We start from the raw sequence: 26,986 nt of genomic DNA on the forward strand, positions 1-26,986 counted from the left end.
CAAAACACAGTATAAACTGAGGAGTGACTCCCGTGAGTTCCAAGTGTTTTCTTCACTCCGCTGTTAAACTGCTCTCATGTCAAGAAGCATCAGATCAGTGCATGCACTGCATCGTCCAATCAGTGAGCGATACACAGTAAGGGGGCGGGGCGAGTGTCTGAGGATTTCATCGGAGGATGGTCTGGTGGTTCCTCGATTATCGCTCCTCCATTATCACTCCTCGATCCTCGATCCTCGGTCCTCCGGCAAAAATAAGGCCACTGGGACGGTACTCAAGATGGCGCAGACAAATCAACTTCCGGTGAGACCGAGACCGAGGAGCGAGGAAATGAAAAATAAGAGAAGTGAAACGCAGCCCTGCTCTCTAGCAGGGTTATGGCTAGAAATGGCTCTTGTGTAAAACTCTCGCGAGAGTTTGCAAGTCACGTGGCTGAATGTTTACGTTTGGCAGGCAGCCTTTCAGTTACGATCGTTAACATCAGTGGGCCACAGCAAATGATGGTGAGAAGCTAAACTATCTATTAATTATGTCAATTACAGGGAGTGTGATTGTTGAAATAGGGTGTTAGCGGTCTTGCTGTTCAAAGAAGAATGACAACACCAGTGGCGTCGCCTGGCCTGGGCATCCGGGGCTTTAGCCCCGAATGTTTTTTCTGTAGCCCCGGACAATTCTCCCTCAATAATATAATACATTAACCGTGCTTTACATGAACCTCATCATGACACAAGAGAGGACGGCAGCACTGTAATTTCCCGTGTTCAGTGAATGCAACAGAGGCATGACACCAGACCAATCAGAGAGTTGCATGGAAATAAACGTGTGCTTGTGTCATTCAAGCTCGGCTCTGTGTGTGTTTGTGGCAATAGCGCATTTAGTGTGATAGAGAGGGAGAGAGGGGGAGGGATGGAGGGAGAGACCTGTGTCAGCATGGACCGTGTTGTTAGCATCTGGTTAGCTAGCTGCACTAACGGACATAAGGAGCTGTTTGTTCCACAACAAGCTGGAGGAGAGTCCTCTCCTCTCAGACTGAGAGACTCAGGTGAGCTAAAGGACTCTCTGAGTGTTTAGATAGTTAACTTTAGTCTAAGTTATCTCAGTGGGTCTCAAACGGTTTGGTCACAAATTATTAAAAAGATTATTTCCGTGGCACACCTTCATATGATCATTATAGTTATTAAAAAAAAGAGAATAAAGGAAAAACAGTTATGAAATACTATATGGCAGTAAAACAAGAATAGAGTTTAAAAGGGGAGTGATTAGTAAAATATCCATAAAGAAAAAGTACATCTGTTTACAGTTCTGCTTCATATGGGTGTTGAGAGAGGTATCCATAGATCTCTTCATTTTGCTCTCAAAGTGCACCAGATTGATGCATTTAACTTCAATATTTAAAAAAAAATCTTCCCGGGGGAGCATCCCCCCGGACCCCCCTAGAAGAGGTGAGCCCCCCACTCATAAAAAATACCACTTTACCCCTGCCTATATGTCGTGAGCTGATTATCGAGCCTTCATTGTAACAGTCGCGGGTGTACTGTGTGTGCGCGTGTGGGGAGTGTTGCAGTAAAAAACGCCACTGTAGTGCCGCCGCCACTGTGGGCTAAGCCCCGAATGTTTTCAGGTCCAGGCGACACCCCTGGACAACACTGTAGATCACCAACACTATGGTTTATTTTTTATTCACAGGCAAGTCAACGTTGTCGCAGTAAAAGTCCCAAGATAGCTCTGCCTCCTGGTGCAATAAAATGTTCCCTTTCAGTGTTTTACTATTATGTCTGATTTTTCTCTATTAATATTGCTGCTGCATTAATGTGTATGTTGCATGTTACTGCTGTAGATGTGTTTCCGAGCCGCTCCGATTACAACGAGAGTTACAACGAGAACGTGACGTCATATTTACACAAGATGGATCCTTTCTAGCCATAACCCTCTAGCAGGGACGGAAAAGGGGGTAAAAAAGGTTCTCAACTAATTTTAGTTCCGGCTCTTTTTGGTGTGAACGCGACATTTCGTAACTATATCGGAACTAAAGTGGGAAAAGTACTGCGGTGTGAACGCGGCTAAGGAACTGATACTTTGGTGAATGGATTTATTCAGAGAGCAGGGCTCAACAATAAGGAATGCCAGGTTAAGCTGGAACCAAGTGGTTAAAAAATAATAATATTACATGTAAATGGACTCATTGAGCACCTTATCCTGTGTTTACAACTTCTCAAGTGCTTAATTGTTGGCCATGCCATTGGGAGCAATCGGGGTTACATCATATGGCCCAAGGATACATCGACATGTGGACTGCAGGGGCCACAAACTTCTGATTGAAAAACGACCATACTACAGCCAGTAGCCCCAAGATATTGACGCTCTGATTGATTGGCTGCCAATCATTAACGGCAAAATCGGAATGAGAACAGCTAGCTGTTAGCTGTTAGCAACCAGTGGGCAGCACAGTGTAGCTTGGCTAAATAAAGAAGCTTAAAGCATAATGCATTCAAGCTCTGTTTGGTAAAAAGTACGAATAATGAGTATGGGGTGAAGGTCAATAATAACAATTATTATCTGCTAACTTGGCAAAAAGCAAGACGGGATGGGAGTGAGTCTAAATAAGACAGTTTTTCTGGTGGCATGAGCCTTTTTGAGGTAAAAAAAGTAGGTAAACATTTACTTGGGACAATGAAAGCATTAACATTGATACAGACTATAAAAAGCATACTGTATTCCATGAAAATGTCCCATATAGAAGCATGTTTGTCCTAAAAACACATAGATATATAAAAATGCAAAACTGATAAGCAAGTTAATGGAAAAACGATGTAAATATGCAACACAAATTCTGCTTACATTTATAAAATCTGTAAAAACAGCAGTCAGGTGTCATGATGTTATTCTTTGGTTGATCAACATCCTTGACTTGCTTTTCTGACTTCCAAAAATGTCCCTAAATGTCTTTCAACATGGGTGGCAAAGCTCCAAGGTTGCGAGCTGAGGTAAAGACAGAAGCCATGACTAAAAGCTCTGACTTCCTGCTCATTAAAAACCACAAAACACAGGAAGTTGTTTTAGACTTGTAGTAAGTGTGTTAAAGGCAAATGCATACTTCTGTGTTTAGATTTATCACATTTTCTTCAAAATAAAAGAAACCAACATGGTTTAAATACAGAAAACGTGCTGGTATTTTGTGTCTGTATTATTATTGCTGCACTTTGTCCTCATTCAAACAGCTTTCTATGAGCCCACTGAGGTATTGCTATTGTCGCAGCAGCTTCCTGATTCCAGGCATGTTGCTACCCAGGCCGCCTTCCCTGCTGCTAAATGCAGGAGGAAATCCCTTAAGAGTGTTTTCACTAACTATCTGCACAAGAGCAGGAAACAGGGACGTGCTGCCTCCTTTTACCCACAATACCACCAACAGCAGGTCAGCCCCACACCAGTTATATCACTGTATTATCATGAGTTAATGGCCAACAGGAGTTTGTGAGCTCATACCAACACATATTTACTTAACTGATAAATATGGGCTTGCAGTTTGTCTTATGTCATTCAAGTCAACTTAACCTTATACAACTATTTGGACAAATCACAGACTTCAAATAAATGCCTCTTTGAATTTCTCTTCCCTGACTGTGTGTATTCCTCCTAAAGACCGTTCTGATATCATTTTAGTTGCGTTTAAAGCTCAGTGTGTTCCTTAAAGAACTGTTCTATTGATTATAATATGTTTTAAAAAAATGTTGGCCAACAATAGAGCACTGTGACACAGGAACATATCCGTTTTATACAGATAATACTTGGCAGGAATAACTAATTGTTGGGTAGGGACTGCACCCAGGATTTGCTGACAATAAGAAAGATTAAGTCATCTTTCCCCCTTGCTTAAGAGACAGATATTTCCAACAGGAGGAGACCAGAACAGAGCAGAAAGTACCGGTTATATACAGTGTTTCCATTAGCCAGTATTTACCAGACAAATAAAAGTAAATCTTTAAGGCTGCGCTCAGAGTAAAAAGAACAAAAGGTTTCAGTTACTCCCTGCGCAAAGACAGAACCTACATCCCCACAAAGAAAGATGGAGGATGAGTTAACGACAGGAACTCACTGTGGCCTAACGTCAATACTAGTTAGTTTGGTGAAAGGTTGTACTATATCGAACTGGCGGTACTTTATGAATATTACCTGTCTATCGTCTCTCCTACATGGTCACACTGATGACCGGACGTTTACTCACTTTCCTGCTGTGCTAATTCTGGCTGGAGAGAGTTTATTAACAGCGGTTGCATATCCTTTAAAAACGAGCCATTACCGTGCGCGTCATAGGTGCCCTTCGGTTATGAAGGCTTTAACATTTGTCAAAGATCATTTAGATAAATTAGAAATCTACATTATTATGTAATTCTTTAAAAAACCTTTTTTATCAATTGTTTTCAAGGTCAATAATAAACACAGATCATATTTAGCCAGAATATTTCCCATCAGTCGGTTCAATTGAGATCTTACCGTACATATATTACAGTATATATATATATATATATATATTGGAAACAACTCAAATTGAACACGAATGTGTCTGCTGGATGTATAAATAGTCAACTTGTTGCTAAAATGTTAGCCAACAACAGAAATACATATTATGTCATGTTTTTCCTACTTGTGCTGCCCTCAAGTGGCAACAAAAAAAATTAATGCATGTTTAATTGATAGTATTTCCTGAGCCGATAAATAATATCTGTGAATAATTTGATACTCTAGTAATCTATCAGTAGTATAACTCTATAAAATGTATCTAAAAACATATCTTATTTATGATGTGTAAAGACTCATACAGTAGCAGTCTGAGCTTTGGAAATATTATATTGACTTAAAATTAAGGTGCTGGCATTATTTGGCAGCTGTCAGTAAAAGTAAATCTGCGATGCTGTGAAAAAATGATAAGTCCTAAAATGAAAAAAAGTAAAAGTTATAAGTAATACCAGATATTATGTAAGCGCAGTCAGTTTGTATTGATTCCTCCTCTTACCCCTCCACAGGATACCTTAAATTCATGATGAGGACATTATCTCCCTTTCATCACACTTCTTTCTCTGCTATCATTCTATCTGTTCATCAGGGGAGAATAAATAAACCCACCCATGCACATGCACAACAAACCCAGACAGCAGTGCTAAGATAAAGAGGGATGGGCTTCCTCAACCCACTCAGCTCTCAGACCTCGAGCTTCAGTAATGGCAGCTCAGGTCACCGACTGACCCTGAAGTCACTGCTGATCCCCTGACCGCTGCACCATGATCCTGTACCTGCTTATTCCTGTTCTTATCCTCAGTACGTATACAACTTTTATTTTACTCAATGGTTTAAGTTTGATGATGTTTTATTTCTTAGTATTTCCTGTTTTATCGGGTTTCCAAATGTCCATTGTTTTCCCCGTGTGTGGGATAGATAAAGGAAGAAGGTGGTGCGGTGGGGGGTTAGTTTTGGCGAAGAAAAGGCTGGTACGAGTGCTTTTTTTAAATGGGTTGGAATTGTTTGTGTGATGTTAAATTGCTTCATTTAATCCGTTTCTACAGATAATGTGGAATCACAAACAGCCAACATGACAGTGGAAGAGTTGAGCAGAGATTGGGGGAACCAAACATTCATTGAGTTAAAAACCAACAACAGTAAGGCTGACCTTTTGTTTTCATTTTCTGTGCATGAGCAGAGCTGCAATTACTGACCTTCTTCATTTTCAAATACCCGAGTGCCGATTTTTGTCAATTGGTATGTAAGATGTCAGATAGTTTAATATTTCCATTACATCAGATTTCTCATTATGTTTGAACAAAAATCCGAAAGCTTAAAATATTCTTTATTAAAGACTGAGAAAAACCATCACATTTTTACTTCTGAAACCATCACAGAAGCTAAAACTAGTGAAATGTACGCAATTTGTGTCAAATGTAGGTTCAATGATTCATCAATTATAAAAATTGCAAGTACTTGTCTGACAATCAATAACTAAGTGTTATGTTGAAACCATTTCCAAAACGGAGTTAAATATCGCACAAAGAAAAGCAGGAAGTCCTGATATTTGCAAAAGCCAATAGAACAAAACTGATTGGTTGATCACGTTTCCCTCTAATTGTATGATTAGCTCTTCATTTGTGATTCACACATGCAATTTTGCCGTGTTAATAAGATGATGTTGTCATTGTGTGGATTGGATATCATTCATTCACCAAATATGAAGCATATTGCTCAAATAAAAACAATACTTTTTGCCAGCAGGTACAATGGAAACAGGCAACTCGACATACAGAGAAGAGAAGACTCTGATTGGGGATGAACTGGAACACAACCAAACATCTGGTATCACAGAGGATAATGGTGAGTTTTTCTACTCATTCCGTGCGAAGAAAGGAAACCCCTCAGTCCTTATCAGTTCCTTTAAATTCCTTACTTAATGGTGGGTTCACACCAAAGGTATGGCACCAATAGGAAGATGACATGTTTACATTTTCTGACTGGTGTGCGTTCAGAAAGGCAAAACTCAAACGATACAAAATGTTTTAATCTTTTAGGGGCTGGGTAGATAGCTAGGTAGCTTGCTTAATCCACAGTGCTTCCATTCTGCACTGGTTACTGAAGATAAAAAGCAGGCTAGTGAACAGTGGCAGCGCTTGGAGAATACGGAGCTGCTCCCCACTCTGACACTCAAACTAATCACCTGGGGCAGAGGGACCACGGAGTCAGCTATTACGGAATCAATTGTGGTCTGATAAAGCCTTAATTCATCATATTCAGGTTAAGCAAACACTTGAATTGGCAACTTTTTCGCCTGTCACCAAAACAGGAAAAGAAAACACCTCAACCAAATAAATTACACATAAATGGTCGCTTTGAGTTATTGGTTCAAATGGTTTTTGGCTTTATCGCAGAAACACAGCGCAATAAAAAACAGCACTAAGAGGGCTAATGCCCTCGGGTTTGTTTCAATGGGACGAAAAAAAGACTATTGTGGATGCAAGTAAATACATTTGAAAACTATGTGATCAGGAATGTATCACTTTCAGGTAGTGTACTGGTCTACTGAATAAGCTTATGACATGAAAAGTATGAAATGGGAGTCAATTCAAAGAACATGTACTGTATATTAAGCCACTTGACACAGTAAATCCACTTTCATACATCTAATTTAGCAAAACACTCCGTTTGTGCGTTATGATATAGCCTTAATTGTATTTTTCTGTTGCTTTTGGTTCATGCATGTCTCAAATATATATTTTTATTTATTGCAGAGAATTTTCAGGACCAAGAAATGCGGAACCCAGTCAGACATTGCCATGTGTCCGAGCTGGAAAAGTCGATTTACTTATGTGGGGACGATTTTCACATGAAAATGATGTCAATCAGCACAGAAGACAGATGTGAGGTTGACAATATAATCAGGTAAGGAATACCAAATATCTACAGGGTAACATTTGTTCTTGATGCCTTGACTTTTACACAAGCTCCTTTTGTTTTCTGATGAATACACACAATACCAGAAAGATCAGTACATTATTGGATTGTGAATGTTGATGTATATAAATGTGTTTATCCAGGATGCAAACGTATATTGTCTAGTGAAACTACACATTTTACCAGAATAAGAAAGATTGCCATAGGGTTTTTTTCTCTGCTAGCCTCTGGTGCTAATGTCGTGCCCTGCTTATGGGTACAAGATCACTTGATTAATGCATCTGGACATTTACTACAGCAAATATGGACTAAAAAGTCAAATATTCCAACCCAAAATAGTGGGTGGGGTGATACATAAGCATACCTCATAGCTGTACTTAATCACAATACAGTTTGTTGAGTAAAAAAAATAAAAATAAAAGGACACAGCAAGGGATAAAATAAATGACACACAGACACAGCCATACACTGTGTAAATACATACAACAATAACCTACTATCAGGACAGACATCAGGCAGAAACAAACAAAGAAAGTAGTTCACTCACGTTCGACGCCGAAGGCCATTTTTCCTTTCTCCCATGACGACAAATTGGATATTATCCATGACACAGTTGATAATTATACACCGCTACACTTATTGTTCGTTTGTTAACATAGTCCATCCTCCTGCCCTCTATCTTTCCTAGCTGACGTTAGCTATTATAAGCAACACTGTGCAACTAGCTTACTAACTCTCCAGTTGTTTCAAAAAACGTTATGCTTTTCACTTTCCCGTGTTTGTTTGTAAGAATAAAGTACGGTACTCTACTTAAGTAATGGTTAACTTCTGACTGTTGTTATTTTTTTCCATCTAACTTTTACTAGTGGGACGTGAGTGCACTACCCTTTTTGGCCACACACACACTGACGTTTAACAGCCGCTAAAAAAACAGGGAGGCGCTGTTTCACTAACTTGAGGAAATGTAATTAAAAAAATGTAAGAGATTAAAAGAGGGCTGCAGAATAATAATAATAATAATAATAATAATAATAATAATAATAATAATAATAATAATAATAATAATAATAATAATAATAATAACAATAATAATAAAACAAATTATGCTTAATATGCATTACAATTAGGACATAAATAAAAACAAACAAAAAATTACATTAAATAAATACTCCTTAACAAATGCACTTTTTTAATTGTTTTATTAAAAAGGAAATACATATTTTTAAAAATTTTAATTTTTCTTCAATATGAAGCAATTGGCTTGAGACTGAGAGCAGCAGAATAGAGAATTCCGAAATAATTGAGACTATTGTTTGTCCTACTCCTATCACAAGATTAGCTGACAGCAATATAGAACAACACCAGCCTTATCCTTTAACAACAGTGCGCCATGAACAGCAATGGGGCACTGGGAAATATCCATCATCAGGACCGGGCCCAGCACACGGCTGCAGCATGAGTTAGTGCCTCCCTCTGCAGAGTTCATGCATAAATCGGACTAATGGTCTCTTCCGTTTGCCCACCCTTTTGCACAGACTCAATCATTTCTGCTCTGTTTATGTTCAAACAGGAAATAGTTTGACAGTTTCGTTTCAAGTCGCAGATAAATGTGCCACACTTTTCGAGTGCTTCATGTTCCAACATGAGAGTTTCATTTAAAGGTAGCTGTAGGTAGTTTCTCAAAATCACTATCTTCTTATAAAATTAGACACTGTTAGACTCCAAGTGAGTATTTTACCTGAATGTGCGTATAGTCTATCCCACTTCTTATGAAATTGGATCACTTAAAAATATAATGTTAACTATTTCTCTTCATTATACTACTTTTCTTTTTGGCTTCATAAGTCTTTGATTATAATCAGTTAATTGTTTCTGTCCTTTCTTGTTTGTTTATTTAATTAAATATATGTAAATATAATAAAATAAACTGTTGCTAAAATACCAAAACCAACTCCAATTGTTGTAGTTTTACATTTCTATCACACAAAATGTATCATCTGTCATGTATTTTCGCAATTATTAAACCATTTGTTCTTTTAAACATCAGAAAACAGTAACAACTGCCTGCCACATTTCCCCAGAGCTCACAGTCACGACAATGACTTCATAAATTACTTCACTTGTGAAATAATTATTAGAACAGTAGACTAAAGAAACAATTGTTTAATCAAGGGTTGTTCATCATTAATACATTGGTTTATGTTTCTTCTTCAGACCATACAACGACCTGACGAACTGCTTGGAGTGGCTGGTAGGTTTAATGCGCTGTTATTACCCAAACCCCACCATCGAAGAGTTTTTCCTCACCATCCACACTATGTATTTCAACAACTGCTCTGTGGAGATTCCATTAGAATTAGAGGATGCACCTCAGGGCGTTGTGATCGCCCTCACTCTCATCCCTGTGAGCCTCATCCCCGTACTGGTTTATCTGGTGGTGTTCAAAAGCAAAGTCCAAGAGTAAGTCATAGATCCTCATAGTGTCTGTGCCTATTAGCTTTTATCAGAACTTATGTATGGTCCTTCTGTCTGTTGGGTATCGGTGGGTTTGTATATCAAATATTTAAATGTGGCTATTTGCTGGAATAGTGCGTCATTGTCCTTATGGTTTAAACTGTGCTCATGTCTTTTTTGTGTGCTTACATTATTGTGTTTGTTTTATTCTATTGCTAACAACCTGTCAGGGACTGCAGATGAAAATGTGCCTTTTTGGCTAAATATGGCACATTTACATGATGGACTAATATGCTAAGGTTAATTATCTTCTATAAATAAATACAAATCATGCTATGATGAGCCTCAACACAGTACATGTTATCATTTTGAGAATATGTGTATTTTGTATGATGCAATCTGGTAGGATATTATAGGTTAAGTTAGGCAGGTTTGGCCTGATTTTGACAAGCAACCAAAACTAGCTTACTGTATCATCAGATCTTTATATTTTGTGTTTATGTTAAGTGTGTAATAAATGTGTCTCTCTCAGGCAGCAGTGTCTTCGCCTTTATGTGTGTGTGTGTGTGTGTGTGTGTGTGTGTGTGTGTGTGTGTGTGTGTGTGTGTGTGTGTGTGTGTGTGTGTGTGTGTGTGTGTGTGTGTGTGTGTGTGTGTGTGTGTGTGTGTGTGTGTGTGTGTGTGTGTGTGTGTGTGTGTGTGTGTGTGTGTGTGTGTGTGTGTGTGTGTGTGTGTGTGTGTGTGTGTGTGTGTGTGTGTGTGTGTGTGTGTGTGTGTGTGTGTGTGCATACCTTTACTTTGTGAAACACTAAAGCAGAAGATTAGAATGATCATGTGATCATGTCAACTGTGTTCCCAAAATGAAAATGTGATATTCTTCACCTCCCTATTTACCATGAACTGATAATATAGGAAGATATATGTTCCTTGTCACATGATATGCTGTGCATGCAACATGTAACTCAAGACATAGACCTTGCACCATGACTCTGAAAAAAAGGGTTGTTGCTCTTTGAGGCTGTCTTCTGTACGTTTACATTGAACACAAAACACTTGCAGGATTAATTCATGCACCATAAATCCAGCCCCCAAGATGTGAAGATTGATAAAACTCTCATTGTTTGTCTCTTTAGTTTGAATCTCAAGCTAACATGGGGAAAACAACAGTCTTGCCGTATTTCGAAGATCACAAAACGTACCTATCAGCGCATCTAAAGCTCACTAATTTATATTTATGCATTATATCTTGCTTATTTAATTTGTACACAGTCCGAAATATAGGTTGTGTGTGGCAGTATCCAGTAAGTCACACCCCCCTGTCAAGAAATAGTCTGCATAAAACCAATAATGAGTAATTTCTATTATTTTGAAGGAGACACACACAAGGTGTTGATACAAAGGTGAGAATAAACTATTGTTTAAAAATGACTGTAAGCTGAATCAGATTTCACACGCTTAAGAACTGTGAATCACAGCTTTAACCACATACAGACACCCTTCTTAAATCTGTTGAAAACGACCCTACTTGCTGAACTGTATTCCATCTGAATCACCTTGAGTTTTTAACAGAGCCTACATTCTATTATTGTTTTTATTAATCTATTTTTCAAAAATACTACATTTCTGTGTATATTCTAGGATATACTGTATATTATCTCAAGAATCATTGAAGATCAAAATACATTTCACAAAATGTGTCAGCCTGATTTGGTACCGCAATCAGTTGCATTTCTTTTGCAGAAAGATTCAAGCGTTCAAGAGAAAAAAGAAAGTGCCCACATGGATAATTAAAGTGCATACACAAACAAAACACTGTTGCATCTTTGAAACTTCTAAGAAAAGTGTTTTGTATCTGCTTTGGTTCCCAGTAGTGCAGTGTGGGCTTTTCGGTGAGGGACAGCTTGAGTATCAGACTTACAGATTGTGACAGCAGTACCAGCAACTCATGAGCAACTCCTTGCTCTTAGAGGGTAGATAAACTTGATGCATGTTCTGTAATCTACTGCAAAGGCCCGGTGATGTTGATGCTTCTTGATAGGTTGTAAAAGATGCTGAAGATTAGAAGACGGAGGAAAAATTAGCACAGAGTCTCACTTACACCAGCAAGGCCTGTCCTCTGTATGCACGGGAATGAATGGTGACACACACACACACACACACACACACACACACACACACACACAGTTTCGTTCTTCACAGTCAAGCCCTCCACTTTCTAGTCGGCCTAGCAGGATTTCCAATAACACATATTTCTTCTTTTTGTTTGGTACCTTAACTAAAGATATGTTGGCCTATAATTAACACATAATCTCTCATAAAGGGTAAATGCACTGATCCTCATATAATATATTTGATGGCTCTAAGGATTTATATCATTGTTAAATTAACAGTTCTCCACAAACTCATAAACATATTTTCCTCTTTTGTTGTCTTGCTATTTATTAATGAAGATGACTTTGTGTTGGAGATATTGACCATTGAAATGTCTACCTTGTCTTAAAAATAATGAAACTAGATGGCACTTAGCTTGTGTTGCTCAAAGCGCCATAACAATACTTACAAAAACACAACAGCACATGTTTTTCCAGAAATCCTGACCTCTTTCCTTTAGATAATCCACAGAGAAAAACACCACTCTCAGTTTTGTGTAGGAACATTAATAGAGTCATTCTTGGCTGAATTCTAGCTTTGACATTATCGTGAGTAACCATGAGGTTTCTGGAAAGAGACATTGCTGTTTAGCTTTGAAATGCAAACTTTCTACTATGTATTGTTAAATAGAGAGGAGACCGGGGCTGTTAAAACATGATGGTCTGCGTTTCCTTTCTCACACATTTCAGTGGCATCGTGTTTGTTTAGAGCAGGTCTCTGCAGGGATGATTCTCCCAGCAGAGAAAGAGCATTGTCTCTCTTATCTCACACCCTCTGTTGCTAGATGACCTGCTGGCATCAGCATGTTTGGCATGTAATACAATTTCCACATTTTTGGAACGTCTTGTTTTTTTTGAAGAAATCAAATACACCCAGTGCTTGATCATTTTTTGCAAGGTAAATATCCTTCCAATGAGATTCCTCAGATATGCATACAATAAGGCCACAAGTACTAGGCACCTCAATGTTACATCCATATGTGATATTTGAACATCTCATGGGACCCATGGGGGTGTGCTTCCGGTTTCAGTCAACACTGATGTTGGTGATAAGGTCCACACCAAACAAACAGTGTCTGTACGGAGCAGGCTTACGGACATTATCATGAAACAGGAAAGTGACACACAGGATATGTTAAAAACATTCTCTTGTCTGAAACCTTTTAGGCGTTCAAAATGAAAAAGTTGTCTTTATATGACCCCACTGCATACACCAAACTATGTTGGTTTCTTGCTGTATTTGAATCACTTTGAGGGATCTGAAAAGACAAAAAAAGGTCAAATCATTCTTAACATATAAAAACTAAGATTTTAGATATGAACTGTCATTTAGGATTTCTTATCAAGTATTATGGTATGCTAAAATTAAGATTACACATCATTGCAATCAAGAGGTAAAAACCATGTGAACGAAAAAAGGCAAAAGAATATGTGAAGAGTCACTTAAAAAACTTCAAAAAGATATATTGCCACCTACTGGTTGACATTAGGTAAAATAAAATGATTTACGATGGAAATGAGTCATGTATTAACATTTTACTCTTTTAGAACTTGATTTATACATTTATCAAAACACCTCAAGGACACGCTTAGGCCTACATGTAAGAAACTATTTGTTGCTTAAAAGCCACACAATGAGACACAGTGGGGCCTTTCACTGCCCATTGTTAGGTGAGAGATAAGGTGACATCAAACAGAATGGGCCATTAATACAGTCTCTTTGCTCCTATTGGACGTAAAGCAGCAGGGGGGGGGCGAGGAGCTATAAATGTGAACTTATTAGTGATTCCTGCTACTTCAATGAGATGAGAATCAACCAGGACACATGTTATAGACATCAGACTGAGACAAGGCATCAACGAACTGAGGTGAGTCACAAGCAGCAGGATGTTTCATGTGGGAAATACATTAGTGGAGAAAGTATGTGTTTTTTGTTTTTTTAAGTATTCAGTTTAAGTATGACAATGAAAACATAATTGTTACAGTTAGCCTATAACTGCAAAAAGGTGTATATCAGAGTGCTATGCTCAGTAAAGGGTATTGAGTTTGCCAATTTAAGTAAGAGTGGCAAAATCACACTACTGTATTATAAGAAAAAGCATGGTTTGCATCATTGTATTGAAGGAGAAGATTTATTTTTGTAATCTTTTAGAGTGAATGTTAAGAGTTTGGGCAATGTTCTCTTAAGATTATGTCTACCAGTGATGAGAAAACATCCAAAATACACATCTAGGTGCAAACGTTGTCAAGTTGTGTCTTAGGTTTCTTTTAAATCAAGCAATAAAGCCTGCATATTTCAACATAACAGTAAAGGAAAATCTAAAAAAAGTAATGGAATGGGGAAGTTTTATGGCAATATCTGTTATTTTGAATGGTAACCCTATTCTTGTGTTTAACACCTTAAATCTGTGACAATGCATCCTATTTTCTAAGATGGAAAACTACACATATGTATGCATGTAGCGATCCCTGTTAAATATTATAGTTTTTACATGAATGTAGAGCAGTTAAAGTGGACATAAAGTTCTATAAAATAACAAATCTAGGACATGTGCCTAATTCTACTTACTTACTATGTTATATAATGAGGCTTTACACAATACATTATATTATATAGGATTATTATTACAATATGTCCAATGTATTTTAAAGTCGTAGTTGATTAAGAAGTAAAACATTTAGATACAATGAGTAAAAAGCCCTTGAAAAATGTAACTGGAGTTCAAATTTAAAAAAATAATACGCATATAAATCAGCACATTTCCTCTCAAACTGTCTGAACTGTCTGTGTACATCTACACTATAAACTATAAACTCTTTGATGATGATAACAGGAAAACCACAGAAACACTTTTACCGCCAAAGTTAAGAAGAAGTTAAAAGATGTTTTTGTATTTGGTGTGTTTTCGATGTCTCGACACAGAATACACACTCTGTTTGCCTGAGGATGTGTGGGAGGATTTACAACCAGCAGGGCATTTATCACTCACACCTGCTGGGATCCCAACCTAACTTTAATACAATTATCGATATCTATCTACTCTGCAATTACTTGGTTAAAATGCTATGTAATTCATCCATAACTTCAGGAGGGTTCTTGTTTCTCTGCTCCTCTAACACTCTCTTCAGGTAAAATGGTCGGTCATCAATGGTTCAATAATTCAAACTCCGGCTCAATCTCAGTGACTTCAGCCAAGCAGGATCAGGAAAAATGTAAGTAATATAACAATTTCATAAATGGCAACACAGTATTTAACATTCATGAGCTAATATTCATTTCATAAATGGTTTATAACACACTATATTGCAGTTTTAAGCAGATATAAACATTAATATATTTGTTAACAACTATAGAACACATTTTTATTTAAATAAAATATGTCTACAAATTATAATTTCTAAAATTCTGTTTCAGAAAATGGTTTCATATTTGCATACAACTACATTGTGCGAGAAAAAAACCAATAATTAAATGTGTTTATAATACCATTAGTTATCTGTTTCGATCAATTCAGGACTTTCTTTGTTTTGGCACTTTGCTGCACAAAAAACATTACATTTTAGGGAAATCTTTTGAAAAACAGGTTGTTTTTATGGAATGAAAGTAGTTTTTATTAAGAGGTTTGTTTGACCTTTTACAAAAAATATGATTAAAAGCATGATTGCATACACAATTGACTTGATAATAAGGAGAGTGTAAAGAGAAAAACTGAACATATAATACCTAAATAATAGAACTTTCCAGCAATGATTAAGAAAAATACCTCTAGAAAATGTGGTTTTCATTAATGCTTTTACGGGTAATTCAACTGCTTCTATGAATGATAATACATGTTTGTTTTTTTGTAGCTTTACCATGCCTGGGTACCAGACCAAAAGTGATACGTCACCGCTTATGTCCAGTGGTCGGTCTCTCATCACTCTGCTTGCTGCTCCTCGTGACCTGTGTAGCACTCTCTGTATTGCGTAAGTACAAGTTACTGATTTGGCTCTCAAATTAGTAAAGAGCTGGATTCATGACCTGTGACTAAAAGCAGAGGGAAACAGCTTTTATTATGTTATTGCTTAAACCGGCAATACCTAATATTGGCCACATGGTGACAGCAGAAACACGTTTACAAGCATAATGCTAATTATTTGGTCCCATATTTCTCACAGCCTTGATTGATTGATTGAAAAGTTTATTAACAGCTTGTATATTGGGTACAGTACAGTACAGCTCAAAACATACAATTGTTAAGGGGATGCAGACCAGAGAAAGACTTTCGTCTTGTTTACATCAGGGTCCCCCATTTCCAATTCATCATATCATTTAAGACAGTTACAGAGCAACATTATCAATCATTTGTAGACATTTTTGTGTCCACTTGACCAACATAAGTCCCAAATTCTCTATCTTTAAGCTCTGTTACCATCTTCTGAGGGAAATATCTGTCTCTTTGGCTGCTAAACGTTTTTGCCACGATGTTTATCAGCTCCCTTTGTCTCCTGCTGAACAGTGGCTTTTTACAGCTTTTCCCTGATAACAGCGCGGTATTCACTTTCAAAGGTGTACGCATGCAGGTTATCTATGTAGAAGTCTTTTGAGTTGTAATGATTCTCTATCTTTACCTTTCAGATAACAATGAGTCAGGCAGCAAGCCAAAATGGAAAAGTCTCCTTTTTGACTACCAGAACATGAGTGACACATACCTCAGCCTAACTGCAGCAAACAATGACCTGAGAAGAGACAATGAACTCCTGAAGGAGCAGAGCGCCTGGCTGCACGAACAAACCAAATCCCTCAACAGAACTTCAGCTAATCTGATGTCTGGTAATATCGCTTTGAGTTTGGAAAGCAGCCATTTTAAGGAGCAGATTGTGAATCTAACATCCACAAATTCACAACAAGCAGAAGAACACTTGCGGTTGGTGCAGTACACATCTGATCTTAAGGGGAATAAACTAAACATGTCTCAAACTATCACACTTCTGATAGACTCCAACACTCAGCAAAAGGAGGAGGGACACAGACTCTTTCAGATGAACAGCCTTCTGAGGGAAGAGCTTGCTCAATTAAAGGATAATACTCAAGAAATTCTGGAAATAAACAACAACTTTGAAAGGGAAGTTAAGAATCTGAGTGAGCAGATTGGAGCTTTGATGAACGACGACTGTGAGAAGGCATCAAAAGACAACATGCAGCTCCTGGAGAGATCAACTGAGCTTCAAGAACAAAACAAGAACCTGAGCACAGTGTTGATGAAAGAAAGGCAGGAAGCTGCAATGCAAGAGGAAACCAGGCAAGACGAGATGGAGCGAATGATGGTGGACATGCATTCAATAAATGAGGCTTTCCACTCCCTTGACCTCTACTGCCCTGTGGCAAATCACGATACAAAAGGTACTTATGAGTTTTATTTGTGTGTTTCTTGGTTTGTTTTTCCGTCTGTCGGTCAGAATTATGGAAATAATGTGTTCCCAACTGAGAAAACTCACTTGAACAGCAACTAAAAAAGTCTTCAACATTTTTTGTACATCTTCTGGCTCAAATTATGTTTCCTGGCTCAAATTATGTTTCCTCTGCTATTTGTTGTCAAGCAAATATTGGAAACGCAGTGAAACACACATTGGACGCATATGCACAATTGACCTTGGTGGAGGTCTATGGGACAGAGGAAGACAATACAGTAAATCAGGCTTCTAAACACACATAATATAATAAGTTTAACTTTTTTTCTACAGAACGAATTTGCAAAAAGTGTCAGGAGAGCTGGAGACTGTTTGAGACCAAATGCTACTACATCTCCTCCCGCATGCTCACCTGGAGTTCCAGCAGAGACTGGTGCCAGACACAGGGGGGTGACCTGCTCATCATTAACAGTGGACCAGAACAGGTAGAGTACAACAAGAACATGTGACAGCAGGACAGTTTTTCAGATATTATAAATTAACTAATTTTTTCCCCCTTTTTAGAGTTTTGTTTCGGAAAGCAGCAAGACTCTGGAGCCGAGCAGCAGCCGGCTGTGGATGGGTCTGACAGACGCAGAGGAGGAGGGGGTGTGGAGATGGGTGGATGGCAGCCTGGTTACTTCAGATGAGCAGTAAGTCAGAGCAAAGGGACACTGGGGTAGCACCTCTGGCAGAAATGCTTCTTTTTTCTTTTTTTGACCAGAATTGGCCCTAAACGGTGCTTGCTTCCGCCTATAAGTAATATAGTAACAGTGACATTTTATTTTAAATCAAGGTCTGTCACTGTCCAGCTTAAGAAAATATTTCTCTCTATTTACATTTTTTAAAACAGTTTTGACTGTTAACTACTGCGATTCTATATTTATGTATTCACTGTCCATCCAATATCTTCTAAAAACAGGACATTATTATTTTCCACTATTAAAGTATTTAGTTTTATTTCTACGTCATTAAGTGCATTGCAACAACAATAACAGTTTAAACTATTACTGAAAAAAATACATTAATAAATAAACAAAATATGTTAGTTGTTGGGTTGACAAGCACTGGTAATTAGGCTTCATTTCCTGTTTCCTGCTATTTGAATGAGTTGGATCAACATCGATTGACCAGCAGGAGAATGTAAGCCATTTGGTGTTGTAACTGACAGTAATAGTTTTAAATAAGACAGTGTGAGGATTGTAACATGTCTCCTCCTGCAGGTACTGGCTGAGCAGAGAGGGGCTGGAGGCTGAGCCTGATGACTGGAAGCTGGAAGACCCTCTGGGAGAAGACTGTGGACACATGGACAACACTGAAGACAAACTGCACTCCTGGATGGATGGTTCCTGTAAGACACCTTATAGATGGATCTGTGAAAAGAACACTTTTGTTTTCTAATTTCATACTTAAAATGTTTATATGAATGAAAAAAAATACTATATCTATTGAACGTACATTCTGCTATTCTACCACCTTTGATAGGTGGTAGAATATGTTGTCTTTCAAAAATAAAACAATTATCAGTATCCAGAGTCCAGTTGTACAGTGCTATATTGCAGGAAATAAAGACAGTATCTACAAAGAATAGTTTGTATTTGTTATTTTTTATTTCAGATTTTAGTATTTTAGTTTGTGTAACAGGCTATTATCATTCTTAACTAATAATAAACATCATAAAGTTGCAGCATTCATTTTGAAATATTGATCCTTCAAACAAGCATAAGTGCCTTTTTTGTTTATTTGTTTTCCTTTTGTCAAATTTCAAATCTGTACAATATAATACACAAGTTATATTATATAGTGCAACATTAAAAACTGACTCTTTTGTTGGAAGTAGGTACACGCACATTTTCACCATTTGATATATGCAATATAAAGTTTCCTGAGCTTACATTTCTGTCATTAGTTAATGCAGTTAGCTATGCAGGTATTTGGTCATGACACAAAGTATAGGGTTAATCACTCTAGATAAAACGTTATGGGATCACAAAGGTTTAATACATTTCATCATAATGTCATGAAAATCAATGCAATATTTCTTTACCTCATGGTGGCGCTAAATGCAAATCACTCAATCAGTCAATCACTGCAGACATTAGGATGAATGTCTGTACAACATTTGGGACAATCTATCTATAAAATTGACACTGACCTGCTGATGGTGCTGGAGGAAAAGTCTAGGGATTAACAAAACATTTTGGAACACGCCTCTTGACAAAACATTTCACTCAAAACCAAAATTGTCCCATGGCTAACCATATGAGTAGTCTATACAATTTGAGTAACTATTCCTGTTTGGTTTTTCTTCTCCTGCATAGTCGACAGCAAAGGAATCGTATTGATCCCACTACAATGACAGTCAACATCAACAAGACTGTAATCAAAAGGCATATCACATCTACCGAATAATAGGCATACCAGGGCATCTTATAAGACTCAGTGCGTAAATGTGAAGCTCCTTTATTCCTCATAACAAACTCAATCCAGAAAAGGCCCGTTTCCAGAGGATGCATCGGTTTATCCCGATGGAGAGCCGACAGACGCTTCATGTTATTTCTGTAGGAGGGATTGTGTATTACCTCTTGTATCACTTCCAAAAAGTTCTGACGAGTCAGTTTGGTGGCATCCAACACCTTGGCGGCTCCTCGCGCCTCCATTCTCAAACAGTTCTCAAACTGGTCAAACAGAAGGGGGATGCCTACGATTGGCACTCCATTGTAGATGGACTCGTAGATCCCGTTGGTGCCACCATGAGCCACAAAGGCTTTAATCTTTGGGTGACCCAAGAGGTCGTTCTGGGGCAGCCATTTCATCAGAAGGGTGTTGTTCCCCAAATTGCTGGGGGGCTCACCAGCATGCCTCCATATGACCTTTTGAGGAAGTTGGGCAAAGGCAGCAGCAATTTCAGAAGTGATCTCTACAGGTAAGCCTTGAACCAGCGTACCAAGAGACATCAGGATGAATCCGTGCTCTCCTGAACTTTGAACAAACTCTTCCAGCTCTGTTGGTAAAGGTTTAGCAGGCTGACACTGAAAACCACCAATGTAGGCGATGTTTGGCATGGTAGGTCTGGGGAATTCAAAGACAAAGTCCACCCTCATGAGCCAGATGTCTGCTCCTTGTAGAAGGTGATAGAAGTTCACATCTGGACCGAAGTACCTTTCTACCAGTCTATCATAGTGAGGGCACACTATTAACTTGTCAATGCATGTGTTGAAAACATAATAGAATGTGTTCTTGAGCCTTTCTCCAAAGTTCATCTTATCCGACATGGCATTTCCTGAAGTTGGAACATAGGATGTTGGAGATGGTGCCACCACAAAATGGCCTTCTCCACTCGTGATCCATCTCACGTTAAAAACTGTTGGCAGCTTCAGTTCATGAGCCACCAGAACTCCAGCAGGCAAACCCGGGTCGATGAGAACCACGTCAAATTGAGTGTCACGAATACTCTGCATTAGAGTTTTGTTCTCAAACATTTCTACCGTCAACTGGCTGGCCTGTTTGTGAATGTTCGACAGTGCACCAAGCATTTCCCAGTAGAACTTCACAAAGGTGATTAGAGATGCCCCCTCTTTTTGAATTGTTAGCATCTTGAACAGGAAGGTTACAAAGAAGTCCTGCTCCTCTATGTCGATGGCTTCTGGTAAGGTGACAGTGATGGAGCTGTAATGAGGAGAGTCTTCTTTGACGTACCAGCTCGAGGCTGTTCGGACAACAGTGATCTCATGGCCTCTGGCATGGAGGCCCTGGATCAGGAGTTTCATGTTGACCCAGTGGCTGCCGTCCACCGGGAACACCAGAATCTTTCCTCCATGGACGCTGGGGCTGGACAGGAGGGTCAGACTCACCACCAGAAGCAGAAGGGAAACACCTGGGACGCTCCCCATGGATCAACCCTAAAGGAAAAAACAAACATTCAATATTTTTGTATAATACTTTTGTGAAATGTTTCTTACATCATTGTCGGATGTGGAATGGGTGAGTTAAAATGTGTTTATGTGAAAAATGTGTTCTATTGTTGATAGCCATTAACTTAGTTGTGGTGTATTTGATTGTTTCCAAGTCCTTTTCAAATGCCTCTCTTACAAACTACTACTAATGTCTTCCAATTTTGTAATTTCTAGTAAATGAATGCCCAAAATGGGTTCTAGTCAAAACTATACTTAAGGGTTTTTAGACCTCTAAAAGGGTGTTAATATTGGACATGTAAATAATGTATGTTTATCATTTGCTACTTTTTCCCCAGCAACTGATAAAGGTTGACATGTTTCCATACTTAAAGGACAAGGTGTCACACTTGATGTGTTAATCATCTCTATTGAATGCATGTCCCACTATCAGGTGGAAATCACAACAAACACTGACATCCCTCTACTGCACTGAGTCAACTATGTTCTGCAGAGGGTTTTATATTCTAGTAAACATTGGCGTTACAATACAGTCAAGCAACTATTGATTAACAAGTTCAAATGTATACAATTGTGGATGTTCTACATTTGCCTATTGCCAGTCTTGCATATAAAAATGCAAATTGTATAATGTGCCTAGTATTCATTAGGTGAAACCAGAAGTAAATGACTGTTTGTATAGCCACAGTGCCTGTACTAAAAGAACACCCTGAAATGTTCAAAGTCCAGAGGAATGAACTAAGGCTAACTAAAGCCTGCTGCTACTATGATCTCTAATCTGATCCTCTGCACTCAGCTGGGACTTACTACAAGGCAGAAACACTCTCTATTCATAACATTCAGAAGAAAACATGCCCTAATAATGTGTCTAGTTTTCTTTCTGCATGTCTATTGTTGAGAAAGTTAAAAGGGAAACCTAACATTGTACACTTTCTCCTGCAGATCAACCCCAATCCTGCACAAGTTATTCTCAGCAGTGTCAAGTAAGTATCTTCTTTTCAGTCAAGGCATTCTTTAAATCAGAATCAGAATCAGAATACCTTTATTAGTCCCACAGAGGGGAAATTTGCAATGTTTTGTAGATAAAGAAAAAGTGTTCAAATTTACCTTTAATCCCTGAAATAGTGTAGAAATGTTTTCCTCCGGATAAGTAAAGGCCAGCGTCTGCATGGAAAAGAATCCAAACTCCAAACCCGATGAATGTGTTACATAAAGAGAAGAGGGTGTTGGGGGAGGGGGGAGCAACACATGAACTTCAGGATGTGAGTATTTTGGAGGGGAGGAAAGGCAAAGTTTTCCTACAAAGCCCACCCTCTTTCTCTGGGCTGCAGACAGACTCAAGGGAAAGTAACACAATACTGGATCAAAACAGTCTTTTGGTGACCTGCTGTGACCTACGAGCTCATGCTGCAGAAAGTCATTTTAAATGGACCCAACATCCTTGAGTGCTTTATATTCTTTCTAATATCTTGACTTAATTAAATAAATGTAGGTTTTGTTTGTGTTTGCCTGTGGGAGCAGCACATGAGCTGTAAACACATGAGCACCATATAAAGTGTTATCATGGATAACCCTAAATAACCCTGGCCTTTATCTACAAAAGTCCCTAAAAGATACACATACCAACCAGGAAGAAACTCAAAATGAAACATAAATTAACAACAAAAGTCCCAAAAATATTACAAAGAGGTGCAAAACAACCACAAACTGACACACAATTCCAAAACAATGAAAACATTAACATTTGCACTAGGCTGCAAATCTCTCTGTAGCTAAAAAGACTGGAATGCTGGCTCCGGATTAAACTGACCCGAGGTTATCTCTTTGCTCTGTGCGTCTTGGCTTCACGAAAAACGTAATTGTACCCCAATCAGTACACATTGTGAAAGAGTATGAGAGTGCCTGGGTATACAGAGCAGTTGGATTCACTCCTGTTCAGTCAATAATCATCTTTTTCAACCATCTTTAAAAAAAGTGTTCCAAATTTGGTATGTCAAGGAATACAAAAAGAATCAGGACCTGTATGTTGGTTACATTTCTGCTAAAATAAAATATCAAGGCTGTCTTATTCCTGTATTTAAAAGAGAGTGAAACCAACCATGTGTTTGTCTTTACTTTGTGACTTCCCTCTTCTGTACGGTAACTCGCTGCTGTTGATGCAAAAGTTATTCAATCAGGAGGAAACAGTGCAATGGTTGGGGACAATTTTCAGCGTCAGATTAAGTATGCAATAATGTTACTTTCCTGCAAAGTAGTAAGTATTTAATATGTTTTTAACAGGGAATGTGTAATAATTGATTGTAGTTTAAAGTAAGTGAGGCTGCATTTTATTACTGCTGGAGTGTGTGCAAACAAGGGATGACTGAAACTAATGTTGAAACTACTTCTGCTTTCACCAAAAGGTCATGTCTTATTGAAAAGGAGAACAGCTATCAGTACGTTCAAGCCTCACTTTATCACACGGACACTGTATGAAGGCATGAATCATATCTGGACATTTGACTGCTGGATTTCACTACCAACTGGTCTTTATTTAAATGGCACATCACTTCGCTCTGGCTGTGTTCATCCTGGCCTTCACTGGATTCTGGAGCATGTGTGCAGCTGATGTTGGAGACTTTGCTCCATGCCTTGAGAGCCTCTATAGGTCCTGGCCTCCTAAAGGTCTGGTGGGGACCCCGATCTGCCAACGGTATCAAAACCAGTACCGCTTTGCCACGCTGTACAGTCGGCCACGCCGCACTCCATGGTTCTCGGCCTATTTGTACGCTACACCAGAAGGAAAGAGACCCCACACATTCTGGAAGTATGAGCCACAGGTAAGTCTAAAATTGTGCCAATCATGATATCATAAAAAAGTTATTATGATTCTATAAAATATTTATTTTAAAGTTGGGCTATTTGTCTTTCTATTAAGACTTAACAAATATTATTATTAATTCAACTACTTTTACTATCGCTGGATGGGAATTGGATTTCTCAACAGCAGCTATAAATAAAAATAAAATAAGAGAGATGTTTATAAAAAATATTGAGAAGTTTAAATGTGCACATTGTACTACAATATATAACAAAAACTAATAGGTAATATATATATATATTAAAATACTTAATATTTGCAGTAAAGTGTTAAACAGTCACATTCTTATTTATATAATTTTACTGGTTTATCAGTATTATTCATTTTTCAAAATGTCCCAACTTCTGTCTTTAGTTCTATGACACAGTATTGCACTGAAACATGACATTATTCTGGAAAAAAAAGTAGGTACTCAAGAAAAAAAGAAGACTAAAAACGAACAAACACATTTGACTTGTTTGGTGTACCGTTGTGTTCCAGTTAAGCATACTTCACACACAATAAAAACATTATTTTTAAGTAAATTACAAAACAAATGAGGAAATGAGCCCCAGTAAAAGGGAACTGGTTCATGTTTGTACTGTCGGTCTATTAATTCCCCATGGTAAAAATAAACTAGTGCTGAGTACAGGAAGCTGTTAGCATGACCGACACCTTTGCAAGTAGTATATTAGTAAAGCTTGCCTCTTGCTTGATTTGCTTGGCTTTTTTGGGCCAAGTTTGAAATTGTTGGGAGGTGAGACACTGATATGTTAAGATTAGAATTTTTAAAATCTTAAATGCATTGAGCGGCGCAGAAAAGAAACACATTTACCATAGAAAAAGTACTGTTTTGCTGGTGAAATGCATGTGTTTGTTTTAAGCAACAATTCAAGCTAGGCTTTTTATTTGTATTTATTTTTTAGCTAGCTAAGTCTTTTTGTTGCTTTAGTGATGTCCACATATGTTCTAAAAGCAGCTTCACTCCTTGAGTCAGTGAATTCCTATAAATAAATGACAGTTTATCATATGGTCTACATGCAATGTTCCTCACTTTTCTCTTCTGACCCCCACCATGAACAGTTAGCCTACCCAGGAGCTGATGGAAACATGCTCTCCTTCCCTCTGGGCCATCTGGATCAGAACGTGGTGGAAAGCCAGGGAGTGGAGTTGGACTACATTAACTCCACCTATTCTCGTGGACACATGAACCCCAGCCTCCACCACAAGAGCCACGAGGACCGCGCCTCTACCTTCACCCTGACTAATGTGGTTCCTCAAATGGCAGGCTCTAATGATGGACCATGGAAAGCCCTGGAGCAAAACGTCAACAAAACCTTAGGCACCTACTGTCTCGGAGACGCCTACATAGTGACTGGCATCATCCCTTACCAGAGCGACGAGCCCTGGCTCAGGAATCATCGTGTAGCCGTGCCTGAGTATATTTGGTCCGCCTACTGCTGCCCAAACTACAACAACAGTCTACCAAAAGTACTGAAGGATGCTTTTCCCACGTATGCTGCCATTGGACGCAATGACTGCAACAGCACAGAGGAGATTGTGCCAGTAAGCCAGCAGGCTAAGAAACAGTTCAGAGGGTATGATGTGAGAACAATGGCACTGGAAACACTCGAAATGTATCTGAAGGACAGATTCAAAACTGTTGTCAGTGTTTTTTACGAGCAGTGCTCTCAATCCAACTGATTTTGCAGACACAAATACAAAAAAAAATCATGTATTTAAAATATTGTTGCTAATAAACTAAGAAAATTGCTGATGCATTGTTGCACGATGACCTTACATTAACGTGTCTTTGATCAAGAAAAATGGTGATTCTTTCTCGGAAACTTTCCACTGGTGATGGTTTTGTGGAAACAAATAATGTTCACCTTTATGTGTAGCATTCATGCTACTTTCAACCTGTTCGCAGTGTATGTTCATGTTCTTGCTAACAGTAAGATGATTGATAACCTACCTCTCTCATTTGTGTCTGTTTAATAAATTGAGTTTGGGAGACAGTTGTTTTAGCGTTTAAAAAAGCGGGAGACAGCTAGCCCAGTTCCCTCAATAAAAAAACAAAACAAACATCTTTACTTGATATTTTTACACTTAGGTTTTCATCCAGACCAAATAAAAAACATACCACACATTCATATTAGAAGTGCAGATTTGGTTATGACTGAGCAGAGCCATGCTAGCAATTTCCCTCTGTTTCTAGTCTTTATGCTAAGCTAAGTTTGCTGTAACTTGATATTTACTCCAGATATGAGAGTGGTATACATTTTCTCATCTAACTCTTGGCAATAAAGTGAGTTGCTGTGTGTGTAAATGCTATAACTTGACCTCAGATAATTCATCTCAACTTAATAAACTTAACAGAATGTATAAACATTGCTACTTTTTATATGATGTTATTCCCTTTATCTGAGTACATACGTGTGCATTAATTCTGAGAAAGGTTTGAAGGTGAGCATGCTCTGAATCCTTGTAACCACTAGATGGTGACTTCGTGCAAACCATGTCGATCATATGCAGCTTTTGCAGGCTGCACACACTGTAGGGTTTGTTGAAAACTACATACAAAACCTAATCATCTCTGTCTTTCATCTTATTATTTACCTAATAATGTCAAAGATATTTCGTTTCATATTAAAAAAATAAACTACACTTCAACTTTGTATGTCACATCAATTGGCTGCTGATTGATATAAATAAGTTACATTTGTGCCATGGTAGAGATACCACATTTAGATAAACTAAAGATTAACTTG

At 38.2% G+C, this 26,986-nt stretch overlaps 4 protein-coding genes across 6 annotated transcripts; 3 read left to right on the forward strand and 1 right to left on the reverse strand.

Annotated features, from left to right (window-relative positions):
• Nucleotides 1-5,150: 5,150 nt before the first annotated feature.
• On the forward strand, nucleotides 5,151-10,418 carry LOC117473319 (receptor activity-modifying protein 3-like). 2 transcript variants are annotated; one of them, XM_034118863.1, is made up of 5 exons: nucleotides 5,151-5,311; nucleotides 5,557-5,649; nucleotides 6,254-6,355; nucleotides 7,267-7,417; nucleotides 9,644-10,418. In XM_034118863.1, the coding sequence occupies exons 1-5, from the start codon at nucleotides 5,275-5,277 to the stop codon at nucleotides 9,891-9,893; spliced, it is 633 nt and encodes a 210-aa protein (XP_033974754.1). In that variant the 5' UTR covers nucleotides 5,151-5,274; the 3' UTR covers nucleotides 9,894-10,418. The 2 variants fall into 2 exon arrangements, with proteins under 2 accessions (XP_033974754.1, XP_033974755.1); XM_034118864.1 differs by having other exon boundaries at nucleotides 6,257-6,355.
• A 3,431-nt stretch (nucleotides 10,419-13,849) lies between these two features.
• Nucleotides 13,850-19,004, forward strand: LOC117473984 (C-type lectin domain family 4 member M-like). The gene is made up of 7 exons (XM_034119963.1): nucleotides 13,850-13,900; nucleotides 15,162-15,245; nucleotides 15,882-15,998; nucleotides 16,651-17,415; nucleotides 17,757-17,908; nucleotides 17,988-18,115; nucleotides 18,686-19,004. Exons 2-7 carry the CDS (start codon nucleotides 15,167-15,169, stop codon nucleotides 18,861-18,863), a joined length of 1,419 nt encoding a protein of 472 aa, XP_033975854.1. The 5' UTR covers nucleotides 13,850-13,900; nucleotides 15,162-15,166; the 3' UTR covers nucleotides 18,864-19,004.
• Nucleotides 19,005-19,050: 46 nt separating this feature from the next.
• Nucleotides 19,051-22,629, reverse strand: LOC117473750 (UDP-glucuronosyltransferase 2C1-like). Its single transcript, XM_034119546.1, has 2 exons — nucleotides 22,484-22,629; nucleotides 19,051-21,364 (listed from the first exon to the last, which is right to left on the reverse strand). The coding sequence occupies exon 2, from the start codon at nucleotides 21,353-21,355 to the stop codon at nucleotides 19,751-19,753; it is 1,605 nt and encodes a 534-aa protein (XP_033975437.1). The 5' UTR covers nucleotides 21,356-21,364; nucleotides 22,484-22,629; the 3' UTR covers nucleotides 19,051-19,750.
• An 884-nt stretch (nucleotides 22,630-23,513) lies between these two features.
• Nucleotides 23,514-26,882, forward strand: LOC117473751 (endonuclease domain-containing 1 protein-like). 2 transcript variants are annotated; one of them, XM_034119547.1, is made up of 3 exons: nucleotides 23,514-23,599; nucleotides 23,779-24,195; nucleotides 25,299-26,882. In XM_034119547.1, exons 2-3 carry the CDS (start codon nucleotides 23,914-23,916, stop codon nucleotides 25,917-25,919), a joined length of 903 nt encoding a protein of 300 aa, XP_033975438.1. In that variant the 5' UTR covers nucleotides 23,514-23,599; nucleotides 23,779-23,913; the 3' UTR covers nucleotides 25,920-26,882. The 2 variants fall into 2 exon arrangements, with proteins under 2 accessions (XP_033975438.1, XP_033975439.1); XM_034119548.1 differs by having other exon boundaries at nucleotides 23,574-23,630.
• Nucleotides 26,883-26,986: the final 104 nt, after the last annotated feature.

The sequence above is a fragment of the Trematomus bernacchii genome, unplaced genomic scaffold, assembly GCF_902827165.1.
Source record: "Trematomus bernacchii unplaced genomic scaffold, fTreBer1.1, whole genome shotgun sequence".
NCBI classification, from domain to species: Eukaryota; Metazoa; Chordata; class Actinopteri; order Perciformes; family Nototheniidae; genus Trematomus; species Trematomus bernacchii.